Raw genomic sequence first — 27891 nt, 5'->3', positions numbered from 1 at the left:
GTAAGATTGACATAGACTCTAGACATAGATTTTTCGTCACTTAATTTGTCTGGTTGTGACGAGAAGTTGATGTTATAGCGATATCACCGCTCATACCTTAAGGTAGAATACGCCTCGGGGACAGATATTTAGACTCAAATTTCTAAAAATCCTTTTCTGATCTACCACCTGTGGGAACTAATTTTCAAGCTCTTGGAGTAAATGAAGTTTCCAGTGTCTTAGTTTTGCGAAAATCGGAAATTAAATTTCCGCCATAGCGTTAACACGGTTATGGCGGCCATTTTGAATTTTAAATATCGGTAAATGTTAGGTCATTTAATTCTCTAGTACAAAACTTGGCACGGTGGAATCTGATTTTTATTCTTGACTTGTAAAGAGAATCGTTGAACCTTTCCTTTAGGAAAATTTGAGCAAAAGTTTGAGTCTTTCAATTTTTGAAGCCCATGCTACCTGTCCCCGAGGCAATGAATTCTTGTCCGGGATAAAATTCATTTGTCAATAATAACATAGAGTACTACCTATCCGCTCTGTTGACAAGATAACGACATTGTACTTCGACACAATCTGTGGAAAGAAATAAAAACAAAAACTTGTTTTATTGAATAAATATTATCAGAATTTTGTCAAACGTTACAGCTTATCTCCCTGTAAAGTGACTAATGGTTAAACTTTTTAACCTGATCGAATGGAAAACCGTGGCACCAATTACGTGAATTAATTGTGAAATAAAGACAACAGTAAGGTTTACGGTTTAAAGACATTAATTACTTGGCAATATAATGATTCTGTAACCCCTTAGTAGATTTGTGAGCTTGCGCATTTCATTTACTGTTAGACTACGAAAAAAGTTAAAATACTTATTATTTAGTTAAAGAGTGTTTTCAATGATAGGCATTTCAGAATAAACATAGACTCGACACTTTTGAAAGCAAATACTCTCAGGCGGTGGGAGAGAGAGAGAGAGAGAGAGAGAGAGAGAGAGAGAGAGAGAGAGAGAGAGAGAGAGAGAGAGAGAGAGAGAGAGAGAGGAGAGGAGAGGAGAGAGAGAGAGAGAGAGAGGGGGGGAGAGAGAGAGAGAGAGAGAGAGAGATTATGTTTCAGAGAAGCTGGTGCCAAGTTAACAGTATTTGTCCCTTCAAAGTGTAAGTTCGTGGCCACACAGTGTGATAAATATGTCGGAATATCAACTGAAATTTACACCGAATGATGCGTTGAATACCGAATATAGAGATCGTATTATTACAAAACAGTTGATATGATCAGCCTTTTTAAGAGTACGTATCGCAATACAACGCATCTTGAAAATGTACAGGGGCACCATGGCAAGGTTATCGCGTTCAAAAGATGAAGGCAAAAAAAGCTTTCTGAAACGGCACACAATTCTTTTGCTCGGCTCTGGCGGCTGCGATAGGAAAACAGTCTGGCCTTCAATGCCAGCGGCAGAGTTTGAAATTGAAGACATGTTAGCATCTTGAAGACGCGCCAACATCTCGCTCCGCATTCGTTTTGAAAATATTGAGTATATTCTGAAGATGTCACGACTAAGAGATCAACATTGCTTTCGTCAATGAAAGATCAAAGGCCAAGAAAAATTCTTTTGAGAATATGAATATGGCACGTGATCAGAGGACTGTCAAAAAGCCATTCTCCTGAGACCCTGGATGAAACAATTTAGTTTTCAAGCCCATGAAATGAGGGTTTGATGTTCTTCTGATCAGCCGTGGGCGATAGGCAGAGTCATCTTACTGCTTCGAAATAGCTGTTTATTCACGATCATTCTAAGGCATGAATGATGTTATCTTTGCACGCAGCAATTCTCAAGTTGACGGAAATTTAATGAATTGACGCTTTACTCGGAGATGTATAACATGCCTTGGAAGATGGCTAGCGTCGCGAACGTCTGAAAATTTCTAAAGCGTCGTCGTCACCTTTTAGAATTTTGGGCAAAGCAACCGTCTGTAAAATGCTTTGCTTCTCCCAGGGGTCGGCCATTGTTGCCATGCATATATTTGTCCATTTCTACACTGTGTTTCCGCCCATGGGCAACCAGGGCCGGCTATATCTACGAGCCAAGAGCGAAACATAGCGCAACTTCCATGAGACGAAGTTTCTGTAACCTATGGATGCAGGATTTTACAAAATTGTAGTTAAGCAATTTCCCTTGAACACGCGTCGTCAGCTTTCAGTAACGATGCAACTAAAGCGAACAAATCTCTTCAAAAGTACAGTAAATCATTGTTTTAATTAATGTAAGCAAGATGAGCAAATTTGAATGAGTGTTCAGTGTGTTATTCAAATTCAATAATTAAAGTTGTTGATCGAAGGACCTGGCATTTTCTGTCAGTAAGAATTTGACATCATTATTGTAATTTTATTGGACAATATTTCTTAAAATTTGATACAATTTTGATGGACATAAACCAATGTAATGTTACTTACTCGTATTACATTTTTTACAATGCTGTCAAAATCGATTGAAATTTCATCTTAAATTTCATCAAGACGTGTAGACACAAGATTTTACTGACTCTTGTCTCTTTTTAGAATAAAGTGTGTTATGGAATAATCTCGGGTTATGTTTTGTATTTGTGGTGCATATGTAAATTTATGCATGCATGCGTACACACTAAGTGCAAACATCCATCCATCTATTGATCCATCCATCAATCCATCCGCCCACCCACTCCGCCCACCCATCAATCCATCCATCCATCCAAATACTCTTACATTCAACCGCTGGCGACCTCTTTGCTGCCCAAGTGTTTTTTGTGTGTGTGGATAAAATGTGGCTTAATGAGTACGTTAGATGGATACAGAGAAGAAACGCCGAACATAGGCCGAACATATGTGTGTGTGTGTGTGTGAGAGAGAGAGAGAGAGAGAGAGAGAGAGAGAGAGAGAGAGAGAGAGAGAGAGAGAGAGAGGAGAGAGAGAGAGAGAGAGAGAGAGAGAGATGGAACAAGGTACAAGAAGGACGGCTGCATATACAGTTGCAACTTCGCCAGCCTAGTCAAGCCTTTAAGGTCCGACGATATAGCAACGGCATATTAGTACTCTGATTCTAAGTCTTGTCATCTCTCCTGTCTTCCGTAAGATCAGATAAACTTTAACGACGCCAGACGACAGAACAACCATGGCGTCTGCAGTGATGACAATTTGAATGCAAGACGATGAACATGCCATACTGTCAGAATCTGACCTCACATAAAACGAATACCTGTCATTGCCCAAGTGGGATGCTGTGAAGATCTCTCCAAAAGTGAAGGGCAGTTTTTCCATAAGTAGGCAATTCAAGATTATGCGAGTTGTTAAGGCAATATGAACATCGAAACGGAAAGTTTAAATTTTCATCCTGACATACGCTCAAAACTGTCGCCATACACACCATATAAATAAATCAATTTTTTCCGTAATAGAGATGAAATATAAGGAGTTATGATGCAAAAGTTCGGGATTAGTCGCCTGACATCTGAACATAGGGCTCTTCGCAAATGACGTCATTATTCTGTCATTATAATGCAAAAATAATTATCAAGGTTATTCGCAATTTTGGATTATACTTTTGAAAATAACGAAAATATTATGTAATATAGACAACTGCTAATGTTGCCACTAACATCGAAGGGCACGTTCACGGCTCAGACTGCAACACTGACAAAATATGTCCTCATTTCAAGCACCAGTATTCAATGTCGCTCTTGTACGTACAGCTACATCAGTTAAACACCTGTAACCGCGAACAGTACTATTTACCGATATTTGGGACTCATAATGGGCTCTATATACCTTTGTTGACTCTATGTACAATAAATTTTCGATTTTCTCGAGGACAAGATATTGAGAACTCCATACGCCACATAAGTTTCACAACAAGACCTGGCGGTGGGACAAGATGAAAAATGGCACCGGGATGTTACCATGAAATTTCATATGACGGCACAACCAATTTTTATCTCATCTCGGTAAACAGAGAATATGTGGAAGATTAGATAAACTTGGATTGCATGTATTGGAATGAGGGCGTAAGCGCCTTACTGCTGCTGGAAGATCAATGCATCAATCCCTTCAGCTTTGAATACGTTGGCTCGCTATCCCTTGAGCCATTGATCCTGATATCTCTTTGATGTACCATCGCAATCTCCGGTGCAACACTCCCGGATGTACTCGATGATTACGATAAAAACATGTGATTTCTGCTACAGAAATCCAGGTAACCAAAAAACCATTTGCTTACGGATTGATGATAGTAGTGGCTTGATTTGTGATTTTTTTATGTTATCATTTAAGACTCACACATCTTTATAAGAGCGTACAGTGCCTCTGAGCAAAGTGATTGAGATATTGAGTCAGACGTTGTTTGATAAATAATAAATGTTCCTTTATATTACATATCAAGTTACCTGGATTTTCAGACAATAAAACATTCCACTGAGTGGCCCGATATTTAATTGCAATGTCTGAATGTGTTAGTTTGGAATTGCTACACTGATTTTGACAAGGCAGTCTTTGAGTCCTGACTAAAATTATAAGACTGCACGATATGAATCATTAGATAAGGAGAAAATGAGGCCGAAATAATAAATGAAGCAATGACTTACTCTTTCGCTAACTTGTGTACAACTCACTGAGGTACTTACTTACTTACTTACTTACTTACTTACTTACTTACTTACTTACTTACTTACTTACCTACTTACTTACCTACTTACCTACCTACCTACCTACCTACTTACTTACTTACTTACTTACTTACTTACTTACTTACTTACTTACTTACTTACTTACTTACTTACTTACTTACTTGTTTCTTTGCCCCTTTAACAATTTTGGGGCAATATTTATCTTTGCTGAAAAACGCGTGCAGTCGACGTCATTTTGTTCTGCGAAAACATCGCATTAACGTGTTGCATAACTTACAAAACACGCAGATATTCCTAATGATAAAAAATATTTACCCATGCAATCGCATAAGGAAGTTTACAAGTAAGTAAGTTTACTAATTAAGTCAATAGATAGGTAGGTGGGTAGGTAGGTAGGTAGGTAGGTAGGTAAGTAGAAATCAGCAAAGAAGCATACAAGCAAATTTAAGTTAATAAGTAAGCAAGGAAGTAAGTAAGTGTGTAAGTATATAAGTCAGTCAGTCAGTCAGTCAGTCAGTCAGTCAGTCAGTCAGGGAGTCTTACATGAGTTTATAAGAGAGTTGGCAATCACTTTATTCATTATTTCGTCCTGGTTTTTCTCATGCAATTATTACTCCTTACCTATCATGCAGTCCTATCTATCTCAGTCAGGACCAAATTCCCTTGACAACATCATTGAAGCAAATCCAAACCAATACATTCAGACATTGCAAATTAAATATGGGACTACTCAGTAGCATTTAGGAGAGGACCCAACACAAAAAAAGACCTTCAGACCGACAAATTACAATTTAAAATGTAGCATGTTGTTCTATCCCAGCGGCAGAGAAACAGTTATCATTGGTGACTTTTGGTATTTATATCGTGTTCTTGCGAGTATTTATGACATTGAATGCACATAATAACGGCTATGGCGGCCTCTGATAGTAATTTACTATCATACCTACAGGTCATAGGTTTTGTCCTCTGTGAAATCGCTCGTTAAGATAATGTTCGGGGAGTCACGATTTTATTCCGTTGCGTAGACACGTGACGGATCCACTCCGAGCAAATTCATTGTCATTGGAGACATTGGAAAAGTTTCCCGCTGGCACTGGTTCAAGATTGTAATCCAGCCGTGTTTTACTAAAAATGAGTTGCCGTCAAGATGTAAAAACCTCTTCAATTTTTTTCCCTCGATCTTGAATGCCACAAACCACTGCGTCACGTATGCAAAACATCTTCTTCAACTGTTGTTGAAAAAAGGGAACGAGATGATGTTCAGTATTATAAGACCAACAACAACAACAACAACAACAACAACAACAACAACAACAACAACAACAACAACAACAAAATAAACATCCGGGCACACGCTTCAGAAATTAATACCTGAAATATACAGCCTGAGGGATTGCCAACCTGGCGATTTCGCGAACTGTAACCAGCCTGCCAGTTTGTACATGAAATGCATGTATGTATGCTGTTGTAATGTTTTTTAACAAAACTTGAGGTGGTAAAGAAAAATGTTTAAAACAGTCTTGTGGTCAAAATTCAAAAATTCCCTCATCTCCCGCCCGTTATCATTTCATTCTCTCACCGTGCCTCAAAGAAACTCAAAAATGACCATCGCCCAATTTGCACGGCTTAAAACTACCCTCGTCACCTGCAAAGTTCCCATTTCCCGTGACGTCCTGCCACCACCCGATGAATGTATCCCTCCGCAGTGAAAAAAGAAATCTGAGTTAATAAGCTATTCATATTCCTTTGTTGCCTGTTAGGAAGCTTTCACTTATTGTGAGGGATGATGGTCCAAAAGATAATTCGTGAGCCGTCTAAACGTGCCCAACAAAAGTCCCCTTCTAAAATGTGACTCTCCCATTTCCAATTTTACAAACATCACCCTCCCCATGCTCCAAAGTTAAAAGTTTGAGATGCATGTACGACCCTGATAGAACTATTAACTTTATATAAATATGTACAGCGCTGGTCATTCCTCTACTTGGAAAAATCTGATTAAATTTGTCAGCTATCTAAGAGTTGGAGTCTTCCCTAAAACGTCACTTTAAAATGTCCAACTTTTCAAAATGATAAGGGCAAGTGAATATGATAAGAAATTTGTCCATATAGATTCTAATATCACTGTATTTTATACCGATTATGTTCAAACGAGTAGTATTGTTCAAATAGCACAGACAAACCTCTCAGATAAAATATAGGAATTGTAAATTACAGATATTTGGACTAATTATTCTTTTCTTTGATGAGTGTCTTGTGAGCATGAAATTTTGAAAATCACAGAATTCAAACTTACTTCCATTAATACGGATGACGTGATTTCAAATTTGTACATAAACTACCTGGTCGTTTCACGTCTAAAATATCTGTTAAAAATCGAAGTCTATCAAATATTGTCACGGTATGACCATTCACCATAGTTTGCGTCACTCTCAGTATTTAGGTAGAATGTCTCTCTGCCCAGGGGGATAGGTACTAGTATTTTGGCTCTCAGATTTTCACAATACCTTTTTAGTCTGCCGCTTGTAGTTGCTCATTTTGAAGATCATAGAGTACATAAAGTTTTCACCCGCTTAGTGACTTTTGTAAAAATAGAAAATTTAATTTTCCGTCTATAGACTTAACGGATGGCGGCCATTTTGAATTTCAAGTGTCCGTAAATTATTATCTAGTACTAAATTTTGCATGGTGACCCGAAACTGTTGATTTTCTTTTATTTTGAAAGAGAAATGCTTTAAAGTTTTAGGAAATTTAGAGCAAAAGTTTGTCTTTCGATTTCGAGACGCGTACTACCTACTTACCTTTAACAATTCACATCATCATAGACATCATCATCATAATCATCATCATTATGATCATCATCATCATCATCATCATCATCATCATGTTTTTAGCAGGTTCGCCAACCCTGTTTATTCTATGGAGTCGATAAAATAAAACTATACACAAAGAGCTTTAACATGAGCCCCCGCCCCCACAAGTGGTAGATCAGAAAAGAACTGTAAAAAATTGAGTCTGAATATCTGTCCCCGTGGCGCATTCTACGCCAATAAAAGTTTTTATTATATTCGTATATGCAGACAATGCAGTTGTTGCTATAAAATACACACACAAAAAAAAACATTACGATGATCAAAAGCATTATTCAGAAAGGCTGGTAATTGACAAACGAAATATACAATATAAACGGTATATAAAGTAAACAATTATGGCTGTTTATATGGATGGTTTCATGGTTCAATGAATAGCTCATCATATTTCAATCAAGCGTCGGTAATTTTTCAAATATTGAACGCAGGAACGGATGATCTCAGGAGAATAACTTCCAATTGGGAGAATCCAGGCACGTGTCAAATGGGTATAATGAGTTTTGTATCTGATGAATTGCATATTGTAAAGGTTATCTGCGCAGAAATGAAGAACGAAGCCGAAGGAGCAAGCTGAAGGTCAAGACACAATATTACAGAGGCATCGACTTTTTTTAACATTTCAAAAAAAAACCCGTCTTATTTGAATTGAAGACCAACGGTTAATATTTGATACTACAATTTGGGAAAATGGCAACATCAAGTTATATGAGATGGTTTTTATTATGCAATGAATCCAACATTTCAAGACAGATTCATATTTTGAGAGAATACACTTTAACCCTTTGAGAGCGCTGTAATTGTTTTCCCGCCAAAATTTTAGTCCAACATTTTACCAATTTTTATGAATTTTTCTGTACTTTTTTTATAATTTTGGGCCCGATGGACATCACATTTCATTGGCTAGTTATTTTCAAAATTTTGGCAAAACTCTGAGAAAAATTGAATGCAGTTTATTTTGTAAAGGGGACAGAAATAGACTTTGGTTAATTGGTTAATCACAGCTTCGAGAGTACGTAATTATAAACCTTAAAATAATCATGCAAAACAAAGGCCATCGTCAGTAACATATCTTACTTGCAGACTACACGCATTGAACACAGTCGACTCGTGCGCCAGAGGTGACCGGCAGAGCGCGAGAATGTTGGACAACAGGTAACATTTTTAATAGGGACATTGTCGCAAGGAAGTGTCCTGCTGCAACACTAGTTGCATTTAAAGTTGTATGTGCCTCGAAAGTTCAAGACTAACTCTTGCTCAAACTTTCCTTATTGACACTATCAGCCACCCTCTTACCAAATGTAGAATATAAAACAGGGGTCACCCTACTAGTGCAAGATACGGGGCAGATTAGTATTAATTCATGCAAATTCTATTAATGAGCACTGTTTCGGTATTGGAATTTTATGCTAATGATTCTGTATCAATCTAGAACATTCATCTGCCCCGAATTGTACATTATACAGTGTCACCATGCAAAATTTGATACTAGAGAGACAAATTACCTAACATTTACTCATATTCGAAATCCAAAATGGCCGCCATCCCTATGTTAACTATATGGGGGAAAATAAAATTTTAGATTTTCAGAAAAAATAAGATGATGAACATTCTTCTTACTCTAAGAGCTTTAAAATGAGCCTCCAACATGTGGTAGACCAGGAAAATGGAAAAAGTTTGAAAGTCTAAACATCTGCCTTAATATTTCTTCACTGCAAAAAAATGAAGTAACTTTGTCCATTGTAGTTTAATCTTTACATTTTTGTAACATAATAAAATGAACGACAGCACGAGCAATTCTGAAAAGAAAGAAAAATTGACTATTTATACGCCAACATAAAGTAGATAAATAGGGTACTTTATTTTAATTTGATATGCTTGAAAGAATTTTTCAAAGAGGTTAATGGTATGTACAATAATGTTGGACAATACAGGATTGCATTTCACAGAATTAAGTACTTATTACAATTCACATTCAAATTTTGGTCAAAAAAGGGAAGATGTACATGCAAAACTAAAGAAAGGAGATGTAATAAAAAGTGTCTCCCTTCATAACTAGCAAGTTGTGAGTTTGAAGCTCTGAAGGTGAGTAGTCTTATAACTTAAAAGAATTTTGAAAGTACGAATTTTATACAAGAGAATATAATTAACGGTGAACAATAAGTACTAATTATACAGACACTGTTTTTGTGCTATATTTTACCAAACATATATTTATGGCATTGAAAATAAAATTGTTTCTGGTCTTAGACATTTAGCAAAAGTGATGCAGTGGATGTGTGAGAGGATTTTTGCATCAGTAATTTTTAATTAAGAAGTCTTGCCACTTCATTACACCAAGAGGAGTGATTTTGCAGTATATCATAAGGGAATTTATCAAATCATCTGGTTTACCAATTTATTCAGAGAAATCTTCTTGCTGAAGGGCATGTTTGAGTTTAAAGAGTGCGAGCAGTGTTGGTCTTCATCGTGTATTCAAATTTCAAATTTGTCACTTAGTGCCGCCGCCGGGCAAGGCTAAATTGTTTCTGTAGCTTGACCGTTCAAATATCACAATATTTTAATGGGACAAATGTGCTCTGATCACACTGGCATGTTCTTTCAGTTCTGCATTTGTTTAAATGGCAAGATTGAAAATTACTGGACCCATGATGGGCTTTAGCACAATTCAACATTATCCTAGGGGGTATGCTTGTATGTACACTCCATTAAAGGCACCCTCAGACAAGCATTGATTTCTACCAATAGGAGAATATGACCCATTCTTCTTCAGGTGTGCTTTACACTTCACGTAACATGAGTGTTTTGTAAAAACGATTGTGTTGTTTTGTTTCAGAGAAAAATGACTTGTTTTGACTAATTATGCATTAAAAATTTCAATCATTAATCTTTAAGAACATACAAAGACATCATGTACTGTACAGGGTGTATACCAAACTAAACAATGAGTAGAAAACTACATTTAGAATAAAACATTCGTTCTTTTAAAATTAAATTTATACATATCGCAGTTCTTTCTATGACGATAAAATATCATGTACATTGTTCATACAGCTTTGGAATGTCCATATATGGAAGAATGGCCGGAGTAAAGAAACAGTAAATTGAAAAATATGGTACACTGTACAGGTCAGGACGAATGTTGACTTCTGTTTTTTTTGTCTCTTCAACTGTATGTATCGGCTCTGTTGGAATGAAGAAAAAAGGAAATGAATGATAAGTTGAGTAATTCGGATGAATACTGGTGCTTGTGTAGTCATTCATGAAGGGAAAAATGTTATGGAAGTAAGTGTGCCAAGTGCAGAATGGCAATGTATCATTGTGAAAAAGACCAGTAGAGGGCGCTCATACTGTAGGCTGTTCATCAAATAAATTCATCCTCAAATTATACAATGAAAATGATCTGAAAAGTTGAAACACAAACAGTAATGTAAACAAACACGCAATTGGTCTCACGAGCATTGAAGGCTGTTTATCAGTTTTGTACTTTCATAGAATTTTCTGAGTTATCTAGTAGGTTTTTATTTCTCATTACCTATTTGATCATCCTTGCCTAATATTTCTTACAACTTTGTTTTGATTTGAAGTGAAACAATTGATTCACCTGCTTTTTTGCTTCTATATTTAATAATCTTGTTGTTTTTAGATAGTAGTGTTATTGTGGGCCTGGTCTGATAGTATAACTCGTATTGTGTATACCAATACTGTAAATAGGGAACTGTGTAAGAGCCACACACGTGAAAGACAAGTGAAGCTCATTGTCTTTTAAGGGGACGCTAACTCTAAAGCATTATACAGAGTTTGGTAGTAGAGAAATAAATTATCAAAAGATTTTTTTTTCGAAATTCAAAATGGCTGCAATCCTTGGGGCAATCCTTCAGCTAACTCTATGGGGGAAAATAAAATTTTCGATTTTCAAAAAAACACAAGGTGGAAATTTTTCTTCCTCCAAGGGATTCAAAATGAGCCCCTACAAGTGGTAGATGAGAAAAGAATAACTGTAAAATTTTGTGAGTCTGGATATCTGTCCCTCAGGCACATTCAACCTTAATAGAATCTAGTCACCAATTTCAAAACTTTGTTTTTTTGGTGGGAGATGGGCGAAGTAAAATGCCAAAAAATCCATGGTTCCTTCCTAAGATTGAAATAAATTCTTTGTTTTTCGTCTACATGTTTGCAGGTTTTCAAAGTTTTCCAGGTAATAAAAGGTGAACTTGTAAAATTTTCCATTGTTGACAATATTGTGTCACAAAAGAAAGCCATGACTTCAACATTGAGTTAACACACTTCATAACAGCAGTCATATTAAAACCACTGCAGTGCAATTTTATTCACTACAAGCATATAGTTACAAGAATGAGCAGAATGCACGAGAAAACTGTCAAATAATGGCATACTGATTTTTTGTGTTAAAAATTTAAGCGTGTGATTTTCACTATTTATTCGCCTACCTTTTAGAATTTTATTGGGGACACAAAACAGAATCTACTTACTCTGATCTTAGGCAATAAAGAATATACCGTATCTGCATCACTGAAAGCGAAATCTATCTGTCCTGTCGCGCCACAATGAATCGTTTATCCTATCACCCCTATTTTATTTTACTGAGGTCCAACTTTACCACAGTAAACAATTAGAGTTGTACCATGATTTTGCAGCGGTAGGGATGAAAACTTTCAACGTTACCTGGCAAAGGTTGATGATAGCAATGATGGCAGAAGATCAGTTCCAAGCCGAGGAAAGTCAGCTGGATGGAGTTGAGGATGACTTCGGCTCGGAGGACGTAGGTTTGCCAGATCAGCAAGTAGATGTGACAGAATATCATTGCCAGGCTGAGAACCACTGAAAGGAGGAGCGATATCGTCCTCTCTGTTAGGTTACCTTTCTTGCCTGTTGTGATGGATAGATATAAATTTTGTATGAGTGATAGCGGTCCTCGTAAAGATTGTATGTTATCTGTATGCGATCATGTGATATGTGTATACACATTTACTGAAACATAATGAAGACAAGTGTATGTATTTGCATATGCAAATCTGTGTATCCTTTAACCCTGTGAACTCTACCCACTTTGACCTTTGACATCAAGTTGGGGCTCAGCCTTACGAGTGTTGAGTTAGCATCATCCTCAGCTTCAGGGGTCAGTTGGAAATTTTTCTGAGTCAGTATGACGCTACAGCACCTGCCTAAGATCCGACTTTTCCTAACTGTGTCCAATAGAATAGCCAGGGAATCATACTTTTTTGGCAAGCTTAAAATATACTTTACATCTTACATCACTGTAGCATTTGTCTTTTATAAAATTTGTTAACATCCGACATTTGAAGATCATATTTTAACAATGTGGTTAAACACATTCTTAGACATTAATTTCGAATGATGTACGTTGTTGTACCTTGAAGTCCAAATTTACTTTGAATATTTACATCGTATGTTAATTTACCAGTATTCAAGTTTATAGTTTCCTACAACTAAAATATAATTAGCACTTTTACATCCCATTGAATGGTGTTGATTTTTACACATTTCAGGATTTTAACACTACTCTCAATGCATGAGTTCATTGAATGGCTGCAATTTTCACACATTTCAGGCTTTCGTCGCAATTCTTAACACTCAAGTTCCAAAACACCAACATGATGATTGGATATCATAAGAACTTCTGGAAAATGAGGCTTTGTCATATTCTGCCGATAAATAATTACTTGCGAACAAATTTTGTGATTCAAAAGAAAATTCTGAAAGTAGCCATGTTACTTTTAAAAGTTTGGGCGAAATATACTATTTATCGCTCATCAGGTTGAGTCGCTTTGGCACTGTTTGGATCTGACTCTGAAGCTGATGCCGAATGGTGTCATTTTCAGTTTCAGCTAGAAGATCATGCAACATTGAGGATGAGTTTGAAGCTAATTTTATACTAGACTGAAAGATTCAGTTGTGTGCGGGCACTCCGGCGCACTACGACCTATGACCCTTTACTACGACTGAAGGCACACTGTTGAAATCCTGTTCTCCAACAAAATTTTGTTGGAACAAATCATACTACAAGAACGAGTTAATTGACAGTATGTAGGGTAACAAGACCGCCCACACTGCTCACTCATTATGTACGTAAATAGCCCACATGATGAATATTCAAATTACACAACCATGATTTACACATTTGAGAAGTCTGTAATGTTGGTTGTGGGCGGTACTTTTTTCTTTTGAGTTTGCCAAGTACAGTGTGCCTTCAGTCGTAGTAAAGGCTCGTAGGTTGCAGCGCGCCTGAGCGCCCGCACACGACTGAATCTTTGAGGTAAATGTGGACCAGCACTGTTCATAATTATTGTCTTCATGATTCAATTAACAGACAACTGCAGTCTGCAATATATACCAGTATACTGAAACATGGAAGCGTTTTCTGTTCATTCATGCCTTTGAGTCAAGGCATCACATGGAATGACAAATTCTCAGAATTTACGCATACCCATTGTGGCAAACAAGTAAAATTATTTTATACATTAAAAAGTGGAACCAGAACCAATACTACACACAAAACATCACATATGAGAATTTTTTTTTCTTTTACTGGCATACATTCTACAAGGAAACAACACGATGAGTGTAAAACAATAAAATATTACTACAAATTCACAAACAACGTTCTTTAACCCACACATCACAAATGGTAAAATTTAACAAACAATTTCTAACAAACAAACAAAATAAAGTCCTGTTACTCACACATTGCAACTAATTAATTCTAACTACAATTTTTCTAATGTAAGTCTTTTCTACGAAACACAAATATCATTCACAAGGTGATGTCTCATGATAAAAATTTCAGACATGAAAACATTGTCAATATTTGTATGGGGATTTTCAAAAATGTAATACTGTCTTTCTAGAAGGATTACACAAGTATAGTATCATATTTGAATGAGTACATAAACCTGGCCCAGGATATGTGTTGCAGGATTTGTGTTGCAGCATGGGGAGGGGATAGGAGTTCAGGTTTTTTCCAGGTTTGGTGTCAAACTACAGGATTCATATACCGATGTACATTGGAAGTACGTGTGATTCAAACACAGGGAGGTTCAAATGCCTGGTGGTGTGGAAAGGGGGTAATTGAAATGATTTGTGATTCGAAATGTGATTCTAAATAACACATATTTTGAATATGAAATTATTCAAATCTTCTATTCAAATCAAGTTTAAATACACTGTGATACAAATGTTAATCTGGTGATTTTGAATTCTAGATATTTTGATTGTACATATACATATTTGAATATTAGATGAATAATTTGGCAATTTAAATATAATGTATATTTGCATACCAAATCATTTAAATATCACTTATTCAAGTATATTATATATCATATGTATATTCAAATAAAGACATTCAAATTGGGTCAGGGTACAGACAAATTGAGATTCAAAAATTCAAATACCAAAATATTAAAATGGCACTGGAAATGTTAGTAATGGTAAATGAAGATTGGTGCAGGTGTTAATTCCAGTGGCTTTTGAGAAAAGCTCAACATGTAAGTACGCAGTTGATAACATTTCACATTTAGTTATAATGAGTTCACAATGCTTTTTGTGTGATTAGTAAGCCTGTGTTTGTTAGTAGTGTGTACGTTGAAGCGAAGCGGTGAAGCCAAGGAGTGCAGACTTACCCAAAAACAGCCTGATCGCTTCTAATGCGCCCATTAAAAATAGCAGAATCCATTCTGAAATAATGTTAGCTGACGGGTAGGGTAAAATATTTCCTAGAAAAGGCGGCATTGTTTACGAGGTCGGAAGAAAAGGAGAGAAAAATTTGACGGTCAGACATTGGTAATAAGACGTTGATACTTACCGAGGAGAACTCTCATGGATTCGACGAGAATGAGCAGAAACAAGAGACACACTTCGCCAACAATGTTGGAGTATGGGTATGGAAAAGTTTCACCTATACAGCATTGTTACAAATGAGGGTGACAGAAAAACACAAGACAGAAGGAAAAAACAAAGAAACAGACAAGACAATAACATAGAGCAACATAACACAGACATGCAACATAGTTTACATGACCAGAGATACTAAATGTAGACTGAAAGATCTGTCACCCGAGGGCGCTCTCCATGCTCCCCCTGACGGATCTTTCAAACTGCATTATTCATTATTACCAAAAATCAAAGATACATGCATGAGAAAATGTAATATTACATCGAACAACTTAACATGTAAAACGATTTAAACCTTGGTGAGATTTTAGAACACACGTGAATACATTATGTCTATGAGAATAAACATTATTGCAGGTTCAAATCATACAGAGACATTGCCAATATCATTAATTGAGAGAAATTAAACATATGACGAATTTGGAAATACATGTAGATTATGATAAAGATACATGGTCCATTATGAATACATTATATATATATAGTGGAGTACATTAATTTACGTTACGACACATTTATAACATTGAGACAAACACAAGGCAGACAAGTGACATGCAATGACACTACACAACACCATAATTACATGCATATGATCTGTAGTACAGCATTCGTCATTGAAGGCAAATTAGTTGACAAACGCTTTTTGAGACATTTTATCTGATCATTTACACAATTTATATCATTCCTTTATTCTTTAGTGTATTTCACACACCAGAGGTGCAGGCAGATTTCAGACAACCAACAGACAAAAGTTTTACACAAATACTGACTTCACTGTAATGAACACACATTACTGTTTATAGATAAGGCATGTGGGTACTACATACAATGAGTTGACATCTGTCCTGATACCATTTGAGATACATGTACAATACAATGCTTCTGATTTTATTAAATTTCTGATTTCAACTTCTACATATACTTTGAACGAATATACATGTAAGATTTTCATTGGGATAAAAATACTAGAACTTACCTTTATAAATAAATATAAGTGCTTCACAAACCCAAAATGCGACATAGTACCAACCGTTCAAATAAAATAGTATTTGTAGTGGAAGAGAAGAAAGCTGATCATAGAATTAAGGTAAAATATGGAAATTCGGCGAATCTTTCCAATCAAAGGAAATCATCTTCCTCAAAATTTGAACCATGCTTTTTTTAAAATTGTTATTGGTTTTCATTGAATACTCAATAACTTTGATGACATAAATTCTTTCTGTTCATATCTTTATGTAAACAGTATTATTACCATTGCAAGTATTAAGGTAAAATAAATGGAGGGGCCAGGGCACAATGTATTTTTAAGCAAAAATAATTATCATGACAACAGAGTTTGTCAGACTTATTTTGCAAATTTTGTTTCCTTGAAAAAGTTCATTTCTTTATAAATGCAAAACAATGGGATTCAGAGTATGATATGGTTGTTTTTGGTATGACAATAATAAACATAACTGTCTGTATCTGCTGCCATTGCAATATGAAGACAAGCCCAACATTGCAATGGCAGCAGATATGGACAGTTACCGTTTCCTCACATAGACACATAAATGTCAGCTTTGCGTTAGCTTACAAGCTCAGCTTAGTGTGCCTTGACGAGGTGTGATCAAAACGAAAATCGACACAAGTTTTGGATCCGAAATCAGCTGAATTCAGCACGAAAGCTTCTTCCACAAAACTTAAATGAAGTCAGCGGTTTAGCCTTCGGCAGTCAGAAGGGCTGTGGAGGAAAATGCATCATTTCTATAACACATAACCCTGCTATACAAAGCTAGGTAGAAGCACAGACAAAGAGCCATGTTTTTCTTTATCTGTGCATGGAGCTAGAAACGGACGCATGGTCTGTGGTAGAACACTGCCATACTGTGTTTTCTTCTATAAAAGGATACAACTTCTTGCGTTTTACCTGCAAAAAAGCGAGAATTAGATAATTAATCCTCTTTGTCCAGAGATTTACACTTTACTGTTCACATTAGTCCCTCATTGAATTTAGTTTAAAGTAAGTCCCAATCTTTGTGAACTTGAATTTGAAAATAGAAGCCAAGAGTCCATTTGTTCTGACCATGGACCTAACGTACAATCCATCCAAAACCATGGAGGTAAACGCTTATGCCCAAAACCTATCAATAACAACATAAGGGTCACTTAAAGTTAATGGGGAAGGTCATTGATCAGCTTTATCGACAAGCAAACTGACTAACTTCTTAAAAACTCCAATGGAAAACAAAGGACTAACACCATGTAAGTACGCAATGCCAACAAGAACTAATGCGAGAACCAGGGATTGAGAATTGCCCCTTTAAAGTTTTCACCTCATCCAACACAGTCTCTCTGAGCTTGTCTCAGTGCAACAAGCCGATAGATTGATGTGTTTCTACTAATCAAAAAGTGACACATGAAGACGGTATTCATGGACATTTTAATGATAAAGATCACACGATACTTTGATTAGTAAATGGTCACCAACTTCTCGAATAGTCGGACAGCCTTGCCTCTGTACAGTGGATGATTTTGCATTAGTCCTGTCCGTCAACGACAAAAACATGCATTGAATATCATTTGAAGGCAATCTAAAAAGCAAAAAGTGGTCCGAGAAGTAGATTGATTTTCAGTAAAGATTCGGATCGTTATCATAGAGCCTTTCGTGCCATATTAACCGTCTTCTAAATAAAAAAAATTTAGTCCAGAATTTCGTTACCTCTGTTTGCTTGTACCGCCATATTGGAATTTACCCTTTGACCTTTCAACTCAGTGAAGACAACCTAAAAATCTTATATGTAAGTAGCTTTTTAGCCATTTCAATCTTTTAAAAAAATTTCCTACAAAAATATACCAAAGAAATGGACCATTTTGGAGAATTAATCGGTATTTTACAATTTATTATTATGTTGTAGCGGAAGCTGGTCCGAGGTCACTTCCCAGCAGGCACTTCGTTCAATCTGTCTCTTCAAGATGGCTACTCCAGGAGGTCAGCCCGTGCTCCAACGTGGCATCGTTAAACAGGTAAGAAAACGTTAAAAATTGTCATCGAGGATCATTGAATGTTGAACCACGGCAAATATGAAGATTGAAATACACATGTTATCGGTTTATATTGCAAAATTTTCGAGACATGCTGGCTTTTTCTCGTGTGTTAGATGCCATATGGAAGTTTTTAACTTTTTTGTTCAGTGTATGTCTGTCTGTGCCTTCTCAATACATGTGACTACAATTAGCAGTCGACTATTTTGGAAGAGAATAAGTGATCGCAGTGCATTGCATGCACGATTACTTTATCGAATGATAATATTCAAGAATCGTATACTTAATGGTTTGTTGGCTTCGAATTTTCAGTATGGTAGAGCCCGCAGTGTAAATATATGGTTTTGATACAGATGGCATGTGCAGTGTCCCTGGTTAATCAAAATGAATGAATGGGGCGGGTTTGAAGCTGTTGTTTTTCTAGTCAATTCATTGCAATGTACAACGTGTGTTATTGGTTGTATCTCTGTCGGATATATAAACCGAGAACGGCAGATAATATATTGTTAAATAAGCCTGAATTTTACTTCCGTGTGAATTCTGAAAAGGGGTTGCCCCAGTTGAAGTTGTAACATATGTGGGCACGTGTTCTACCGTTCCATGGGAAATGTGTAGGTGTACAATGTGCAAATGAGTGTTGTCTAAAATATTGCTTTCCAAGAATTCAAATGTCGTCATGAAGTTTTTATTTATTGTTGGTCCCAGCCTTCTATGCTAGTCTCTTTCTGTTCTTAGATATTAAATACGTTTGCTGTTTCTGTGAAGAGCGTCTTTGGTTCCATATTGAAAGTAGGATCACGGAGATAAAAAGAGGACTACCTCTGTAATGAGGATTTAGTTTTTAAGTAATTCAGAGCAGAAATGGAGCCATTGTTGGAAGTAGCAAAATGTAACGAGCAAGGAGGAACTGATCGTTTGCATGTGTGGAACTCTAAAATTTCCAAAATGCCATTGAAGGCATGTCCATAGAATTTCCTCTTACCCAAAACAAATAATAGCAATCTTCTGTATTCAGGTCAGACTTATTAATGCTATGGTCAGCTGTTCATGTGTCCTGACCTTAGCATTATTGAGTTTGACCTGAAACTTCTACTTTCCTAATATGGCATTAAGGAAGCCCTACAAAAGAATTGCTATGTTGTATGATAATCACTTGTGGACACCTTCCTCATTAAGGCAGGGGGTGGGGGAGGGGTGAAAAGAGGACTGTTTGAATGAGAAGAGACTGACAGAATCCATAATATGTGGGAAAATGTGGAACTCTATGCTATGAAACAGTTTCCTCTTTTCACATTCACAAAATCTTGGCAAAGTGTATTTCAAAGCATGTGTAAAATGCTAGTAAGTTGTGAATGTGAGGGCCAAACTCACCAAGGTCAGACACATTTTATTATGGTGATTGATGACTGTTTGTTCATGTTATCGTAAATAATGCAGATTTTAATCAACAGTTTACAAGCTTTCAGATTTTTATCTCACAAGGCAGTAGGAATAACTCTACTTGTGCGAGCAGTAGGTGTAATTGTACGTTCTATCAACATATGCCAAGAGGCCAAAATTATTAACCCTTTGAGCACCAAAGTCTATTTTTGTCCCCTTTATAAAATAAACCCCAGTAAATTTTTCTCAGATTTTTGCCAAAATTTTGAGAAAAAACTGTAGCCAATGAAATTTGATGTCCATTTGCTCCAAAATTATCAAAAAATTAAAGAAAAATTCATAAAAATTGGTAAAATTTTGCACTAACCTTTTGGTGGGAGAAAATGACAGCGCTCAAAGGATTAAATTCTGTGTTTTGGATCCCTGTTTTCAGTTTTTCATGAGAAAAAGAAACATTGTATTTGAATATGACTTTAATGTATAGCTTTTTTGCACGCAAATCTTGTTTACAAATTTTGTAAAATGTACGTAAAAGCCTTCATGCATGCAGAATGTAATTATATAAATTATGGAAATAAAATAGAAGTTTCTGCTTTTATTATTGAATGAGCACCCATATAACATAGAGCAAATATAAACTTGTGTGTGCAAAATTTTCTGAGCGAATTTTTGAATTGCTTTACCCGCTTACCTTTCAAAATTTAGAGTTTAGGCAAAATGAAGAATTTAATTACTTTAGCCTGAGTGAAGAGGCACAATAGTTTGTTAGATTAATGCAGGTACTTTGAGACATTTCAGTTTTTAAATGTGATAATTTTCTGTGTAAACAGGCCAAGAGAATTTCCACTGGCATTACAAGTGCTGACTGCAGTGCTGATTGGTGCATATTGAAATTACCCTGAGGTTTGAAGGTGCCAATGGGAATGTTTTTGTGATTATGTAAATGAGAAAGTTCTAATCTAAAAATTTGACCATTTAGCTTATTATGAACTTCTTTCTGCATCCAATTTGCATAATTATTGTCTCACATAGTATGAATTCAATACTATAACAAAATGAACATCAACAAATAGAAATAGAGAAATTCTTTAGAGTCATACTATATGATTGTAAATTTTTGACTTGAATCCGAGAGTAATATTTCAAATTTTGAAATAACAATTGAAATTGGGAGTAAAGTGGTTAGGTTGATAAACAAGGACAACTTCCCTATCTTTGCATCCCCTGTGATAAAATATCACATTGTATTCATAGCATTTGTGTGACAACAGCTCACTGTAGATTACAGACTCTGTGTAAGAGCAAGGGTAATTTGGTAAATTACTGGGGTTCCCAAGTCAGGTTACTGGGTTCTCCTTGGCACTGTAATTATGTAGTAACAGTAAAACAGCAGGCAGGGATTCCCAAACATATGGTGTTTGTACCCAAATATTTGCAAAAGTACTGAGATTAATTACTGTCAAGCTAGTATGTGCCTGGAAAGTGAAAGACTTAACCCTTTGAGTGCTGTCATTTTTCCCACCAAAATTTTACTGCCACATTTGCCAATAGGGCCGTTCACAGTTTACGTCACTGTTCTCTTATTAACCCCTTGACTACCTATGGCGCCGGATATTTCCGGCGCCATATTGAATTACCATATACCTTGAGTGCCGGAAATATCCGGCACAGTTAAATAGGCGTATTTGCTTCGTTTTTGTCGCTAAAAATCCCGTAATTTCGGCACAGGCACGCAGCGCAACTAAGGTTGATGTATTCCGATCTGGCCAGAATGTGATTGCGCCCCCGTACGTCCGAGTATGGCCAAAATCCGGAAGCAAATGTCGTGACCCATGACCTCGACCCTGAAAGGTCAGGCTGATCACTGAAGCGTCGCACTGATTGTTTACAGTTTTCAGAAGTACGGACGATCGCGAAGATGTTTATGGGGTTTTTTAATGAAATGAAATGTTTGTTTATTGAAAACAAATGATTTATATGTAAATATGTTCTATTAACAGCAATATTCGTGAATGAAACTAGAGGAAATACAGTTTTTTACTATAAGCCAGTGAAATTTTATAGCAGCCATATTATCAATATGACTGGTCACGTAACTGGTCATGTGTTTGGTCATGTGATATGTTGTTCCCTAAAATGTATTTTTAAATATTGTGAAATTTTTTTGATAAATCATAACCATTTTAGATGAATGTTTCTGCAAGGAAGACATAAAGCAGGTGTTTAAAAATATAAAATGTGTTGATTTTCAAATACAGAATCATGTCAGATGCTGATGTTTATGGTTCATTTACTCTGCCTTTTGTGAGAAAAATCTTAAATAAGAACATCTAAATAAAGTAAAGGGAAGTTATTATTACATATATGTAAAGACAATGCCATGAAAATTGCAACTGTATTCAAATTTGCATCATTTTATGGATTCAAAACACGTCATGATGCTTCAAATATTCATATTCTTTGCCAATTCTGGTCACATGACGTGTCATGTGATCCGTCACGTGACCTGGAAATACAAATTTTTTATGAAAAAGTGGGAAATTTCATGCTGATTCAGAAAATATATGGTTTATTGGTACTTCCTTACTTTTTACTCTAAGCAGTGTTCATGCAATGACCACACCCCAGATTTTATCAATATTTACATAAGGGCCTGGTATATAGGAATACATTGGCCTTGGTAGTCAAGGGGTTAATATGCAAAAATAAATATTTGTCCGCATTTTCAGATAACGCCTTGAAAATTACGCATGCAAGAACGACGAAAATACATCTCAGCGGGTGACTGCTAGTGTAACAATGAATACTAAAAAACATATAAACGACTCTGAGTACTAGCTGCAAAAACGGCCATGTATGCAACATTGATAAAATTTGTCCGCATTTCAAGCTGCATGTGCGATGTCGCGCGCGTACAGCTATATTTAGTAACAAACCTGTAACCGTGAACAGCGCTATTGTTTTGAATTTTTCTGAAATTTTTTGATAATGTTGGACCAAATGGACATCATATTTCATTGGCTACAGTTTTTTATAAAAACCTTTGCAAAACTCTGAGAAAAATTGACTTGGCTATATTTTGTACAGGGGAGAAAAATTGAGGGTTGCGCTCAAAGGGTTAAACTTTTGCTCAACCTTTCCTAAATGAAACTTTCAACTATTCTATTACCTAATCAACAATAAAAATTGGGGGTCATCATGCAAAGAAATTACTGAACATTTTGCAATACATGTATTTGAAATTCAAAATGGCCAGCATCCCTGTGTTAACTCTATGGGAGAAAAAGTAAATTTTGGATTTTCGTAAAACTAAGATTGTGAAACTATTTCTTTATCCAAATGCTTTAAAATGAGCCCCTACTAGTGGTACATCAGAAAAGAATTGTAGAAATTTGAGAGTTCCAATATCTGTCCCCAAGGCGCGTTCTACTTTAAAGGAACAAAGTCGGCCATTTTTCATGAATTTTGTTTGAAACGAGATACTACTTATATTGTTTGACATGTTGAAAGATACTGAATGAATGGGTGACCATGCATATATTCAACCCCAATTTTAGAGAAACTAAACCATCGCGAAAATGAATTTATGGTCATGACCAATAATTCATTTTCGCAATGGTTTCATTTATCGTGTCTAAAATCGGGGTCGAATATATGCATGGTCACCCATTCATTCAGTATCTTTCAGCATGTCAAACAATATAAGTTATAGCTCGTATTAAACAAAATTTATAAAAAATAGCCGACTTTGTCCCTTTAAGTGATGTACATGTAGTATTGTGAAGTGCATATACTCTGGCTTGTGAGCTTTATTACAAAAATACGTAAACTGTTTATCGTCACAAGGTCACCACAGTATTGATGGCATTGTTTTGTCTTGTTATTGTACATGTTTTAACACAAACACAGATTTTCCGCTCCACTCTGTTCCTGTTGAGTAAGAGCAGTACTTGAAGAACAATACATGTAGTTTCTTTTGCAACCACTATTTTCAAATGTTATTCAACTTTACTGACAGAGGCTTTAGGAAAGAACCAGAGGATAAAGAAAGACAAAACATGAGTATTTTCACAATGTGCTGTGCAGCATATGATTTGCCAGACATTCAGACTAAATGCTGTATTGTGCTGGTATTGAAAAAAGTTACGACAAAGTGAAAATGGAGCAATTCTCTATATTGATGGTCGCAACTGAAAACCTAATATGTGCAGGGCCTGAAAAATACGCTTGCCCGATGCCCGCGACAGACTGATTTCTAATACGGACAGAAAGTTCAGAGTCAACTCAGTGATTTGCCAAGAGTGCGTTCTTTCGTCTTTTGACGCAAATTAGAAACAATGTCCCTTGAAAGTACCAGACATGGGTCACTGGGACGCACTCAAATCGGGACTTATTCTTTTTCGTCTCAACCGAAACACTAAAGAAAAATCAGTTACTATGTTACAGTTTGCGAATCTTGGTCTGAGCAAGTCGATGTGCGTCCACTATTCACTGGACCCTGGGGCAAATGCCGGGCCACGTACACTCCACTCAATTTACATGTAAAATGTAACGAGATAATAATCAGACAATGATGTTTGAAGCGGAAGCCTGGATTATTTTAAAAAGAACAACAAACTTTTCACCAAACAATTTGGACAGTGAAACAGTAATGCAACTTTATTGACAACCTACGTTACCCAACTAACCTGCTAGTGCTAGCACACAGTGTGCAAGCAGAATGAAATTTCTAGCCACACTGCACTGCACGGAGCATCACACAGCACTATGTAGTGTGATGGAAGCTCACAACTTTACCTAAAAATATCAGTAACTCCAAAATTTTGATGAAGCACTATATCCCTGTCTTTCAAAGTAGTATTTTGCCGTCAGAAATTTCTCCAGAAGGAGTCTCATGCCACTCTTCGATCGTACGCAGCAAGCTTGTGTAGGTCACCATGCTGAATTCCTTATATGGTCAAGACCCCCTATCTTGATTGTAGCGGACCTTAACAAAAGCCACCTAGCTTGTCAAAACCGTGGTATGGCAAGTTGCTATTGCTATTATGAAGAGAAAGGAGTTCCTCTCAGATTTTTAGTGTTTTCAACCTATTTTTTTTGCAATTTCAATGAAAAAGTATCAGTCATTTGGGCAATTATAAAAAGGAAGTGAACTTTACAGCAGTAGTGAAAAAACCATGTTAAATGCCTTCATTAGACTATTGTCTTCAATCACTTCTGGTTTTGTAGTCATAAGTGTGATGAAACCTCTTACTAGTATTTATTTCTGTTAAACACATCTAATGCAGTAACTTGAAAGAATTCTCATAAAAAACTGAAGCATATTAAATTAATTTCATTATGGCAATGTACTTTTTTACAATTAAAAAACTGTAAATACCACCAATTTGTCACAAATCATTGTAGGAGAGGTCCCACAATCTGGGTAAGAGCAGAATCATTTTTTTGGAAAATTTTCAGGGCAAGTGAGTTTCTGCTACGGACAAGTAGAAAAATAGAGGCTACTTGTCCGGGGACAAGTGGATAAAAATTAAATTTTTCAGGCCCTGAATGTGGTTTTCAGATGTCCGCTTTAATACTTTCAGGAGAAATTAAATTTTGTGATCAAGAGTGCCTTTCATACGTAAATGGCCAGCAGCTGTGACTTCTGATGTTTTTCACAACTTTTTTGTTTTATTTATGTCAGCTCTTGTTCTACTCACCAAAGCATGTTGATACACCAACTATTGAGCTTGTCAACACAGCATCTATACCAGGGGTTTCATTAAGAGCCGGCAGCCGGCGAAATTGACCGGTTACTCTCATGATTTCGCCGGCTACGTTTTTGGAAAATTGAACTCTTTCATAGCTAAAATATTTTTACCTTCTGAAATGATACGGACAAGTTTCACAAGCTGTGTAATCAAACTTTTCAACGGCTTTTATTTGAAACAAAATTTAGAAGACGAGCGACTACTACAATCGCCTTGTACTACGATGCAGCACGGTCTTGCGTATACTGCCTCAATAAAAATCGGAATTGCAATTGACGATTCTATTGGCTACCTGAATTGCTGATTCCTATTTGGTGACCTTTATATACGCTAATGAAAACGTGCATACTACACCTGTCGGCCGTCGTTAGCTCAACTCAAAATGGTCGATGAACAAATGAAGACGGAAGCGATCGCAAGGTCAAGCTTCGCTGTACGATCCTCGGTTTTGAAGTGGACCAAGAAACAAGACTTGGAAGGATAATTACGTGGATTTAAACTGTTTTCGAAGGCAATGACCTGATTTTTTTCTCACGAAAAACTTTCCGATTACAGTTGGAATTTTAGTAAGCCGATGTGCGTTACACTGCGGTAGGCGTAATTGTGAAGGAGTATAACCAGCTGGACGTATGATATGTACTGCTCTTGGGTCTATCGACGCCAATAAGAACGTCGCCCAGAGTGGTTACAATACGATCAGACCTCTGAATTCACTTCAAAAGCGATCGTCAGATTAAATCCAAATGTGCGCTTCTGAACGTACAAATGTCATATCCTATATCAAGGTTCTTACTTTGCATACCCATATAGTCAAATAACCTTGAGGATCTTTGATTCTATTTTCAAAATATGGTAATGATTGTCATTTTTTATCATTATTCGTTATATAAATTATCCTTTTTACCTCTCAAGTGGTATCAAAGTTCTTCATCTACAGATTTCCATACCAAACATCAGGGTTCTTAATTTTAAGCATAACATTATGAGTGTTTCATCCAGGATGGCATCAACAACAAGGGGGATTTTCCCCCTTTATCAGAAAATTTCGGGGGCATTTCACCAGTTCATGTGTTCTACTTGTACCTCTAAGGTGTGACTGCCAACATTTCATGGAAGGGGGGAGTGGTCCTTGACAAATTAATTTGGAATGCCAACATTTCAACAGAGGGGGAATCCCCTACCCCCCCTGTCTAGATGTAATACTGTATAATATCATCTACATATCAAATTTATATCATTAATAATAGTGAATCATTATAGTTTACCTCCTAAAAGCATAGAGGCTCTAAAGACTTGTTTTCCTTGTTCAAATTATCGTCAACATTACCACATTTTATCATTTTTAATTATGAATATCATATTTAGGCCTAATCTCCCAGGAAATGGCTTTTATGATATGAACACAAATTGCCCTGGAACACTGCTGACAATTCTCCTGAAAATACTAGAAATTCAAGTGACTGTAAGCTGTAAAAAGTAAATTTTAGCTCATTTTTCAGGGTTTCCGGCCTTCAGCGTTCCCCCCTTCCGGACCCTTCCCCGACGACAACCGCATTGTGGTCATGGCAGCTGCAAGCCGCCTAAAGTTTCATTCTAGCCCCCTACTTCAAAACTTAATAAAACCCCTGATCTATACGTGTGAAATGCTCTGTCATTGTTACATTTGAATTCTAGTCCAGACCAGAATTCAATATTGTTGCCCCACACTCCATCCCCCCCCCCAGTGCTAACAGTGTTCTCCAAAAATTTTGAAAGACAGAGGGGAAGCCAATTTGTATAACAATACATAATTTGCATGTCTTTTGTTGTGAATATATATTCTTTTGTATAGTTATAATAGATTGCTGCTAAAACAGGGGTGGCCCATCCCTAAAAATCGGCTCATGGAAAAGCCAGTTTCATATTACTGGTATGATTTGAACTAAAATAATTTTGGAGGAAATTGGAAGATATTTTTGTGCCAACAAAGAGTTGTAGCTGGCAGGATAGTAATGTCCAGACTTCAAAGTATATGTACATCCTTTCTAGCCGGCATTAGTCTGAAATCTTCTGACACAAACATTTTATAAATTTGATTTTAGGTTCTATCAGGCGATGCTATCATCATCCGTGGTCCACCAAAGGGTGGCCCGCCTCCAGAAAGACAACTCAATCTGTCAAACATAACTGCACCTCGTCTGGCAAGACGCGCAAACCCAAACGTTGAAGGACAAACAGATACCAAGGACGAAGTAAGTATGGATTTCTCTAATGCCACAGGATTCAGTTTGTGAGTCAATAGATTCTCTTTGGACAAAA

General features: G+C 36.5%; 2 protein-coding genes across 3 annotated transcripts in view; one reads left to right on the top strand and one right to left on the bottom strand.

Moving 5' to 3' along the window:
- Positions 1-9341: 9341 nt before the first annotated feature.
- Positions 9342-18165, bottom strand: LOC139117071 (transmembrane protein 216-like). 2 transcript variants are annotated; one of them, XM_070679913.1, is made up of 5 exons: positions 18138-18165; positions 17329-17345; positions 16416-16509; positions 15351-15443; positions 9342-12394 (listed from the first exon to the last, which is right to left on the bottom strand). In XM_070679913.1, exons 1-5 carry the CDS (start codon positions 18157-18159, stop codon positions 12138-12140), a joined length of 483 nt encoding a protein of 160 aa, XP_070536014.1. In that variant the 5' UTR covers positions 18160-18165; the 3' UTR covers positions 9342-12137. The 2 variants fall into 2 exon arrangements, with proteins under 2 accessions (XP_070536014.1, XP_070536005.1); XM_070679904.1 differs by lacking the exon at positions 15351-15443 and adding an exon at positions 15169-15261.
- Positions 18166-18358: 193 nt separating this feature from the next.
- Positions 18359-27891, top strand: part of LOC139117059 (staphylococcal nuclease domain-containing protein 1-like) — a 28654-nt gene continuing 19121 nt past the window's right edge. Inside the window, exons 1-2 of the mRNA XM_070679896.1 lie at positions 18359-18442; positions 27675-27824. Of these exons, the coding sequence (XP_070535997.1) occupies positions 18392-18442; positions 27675-27824 (201 nt within the window). The 5' untranslated portion in view covers positions 18359-18391. The remainder of the gene's footprint in view (positions 18443-27674; positions 27825-27891) is intronic.

Source organism: Ptychodera flava, chromosome 2 (assembly GCF_041260155.1).
Source record: "Ptychodera flava strain L36383 chromosome 2, AS_Pfla_20210202, whole genome shotgun sequence".
In the NCBI taxonomy this organism is placed as follows: domain Eukaryota; kingdom Metazoa; phylum Hemichordata; class Enteropneusta; family Ptychoderidae; genus Ptychodera; species Ptychodera flava.
The sequence above is the reverse complement of the archived record's forward strand: the minus strand, read 5'-3'. Positions and strand labels throughout refer to the sequence as shown.

Bases quoted from the DNA above. Each gene is read 5' to 3' on its own strand.
- LOC139117071 (XM_070679913.1), bottom strand. From the start codon at position 18,159: ATGGCGGTACAAGCAAACAGAG. The intron at 15,444-16,415 runs GTAAGTTCTAGT...AATGCTGTATAG, and splicing joins ACTTATATTTATTTATAAAG to GTGAAACTTTTCCATACCCA. The intron at 12,395-15,350 runs GTAAGTATCAAC...CCATCACAACAG, and splicing joins ATCCATGAGAGTTCTCCTCG to GCAAGAAAGGTAACCTAACA.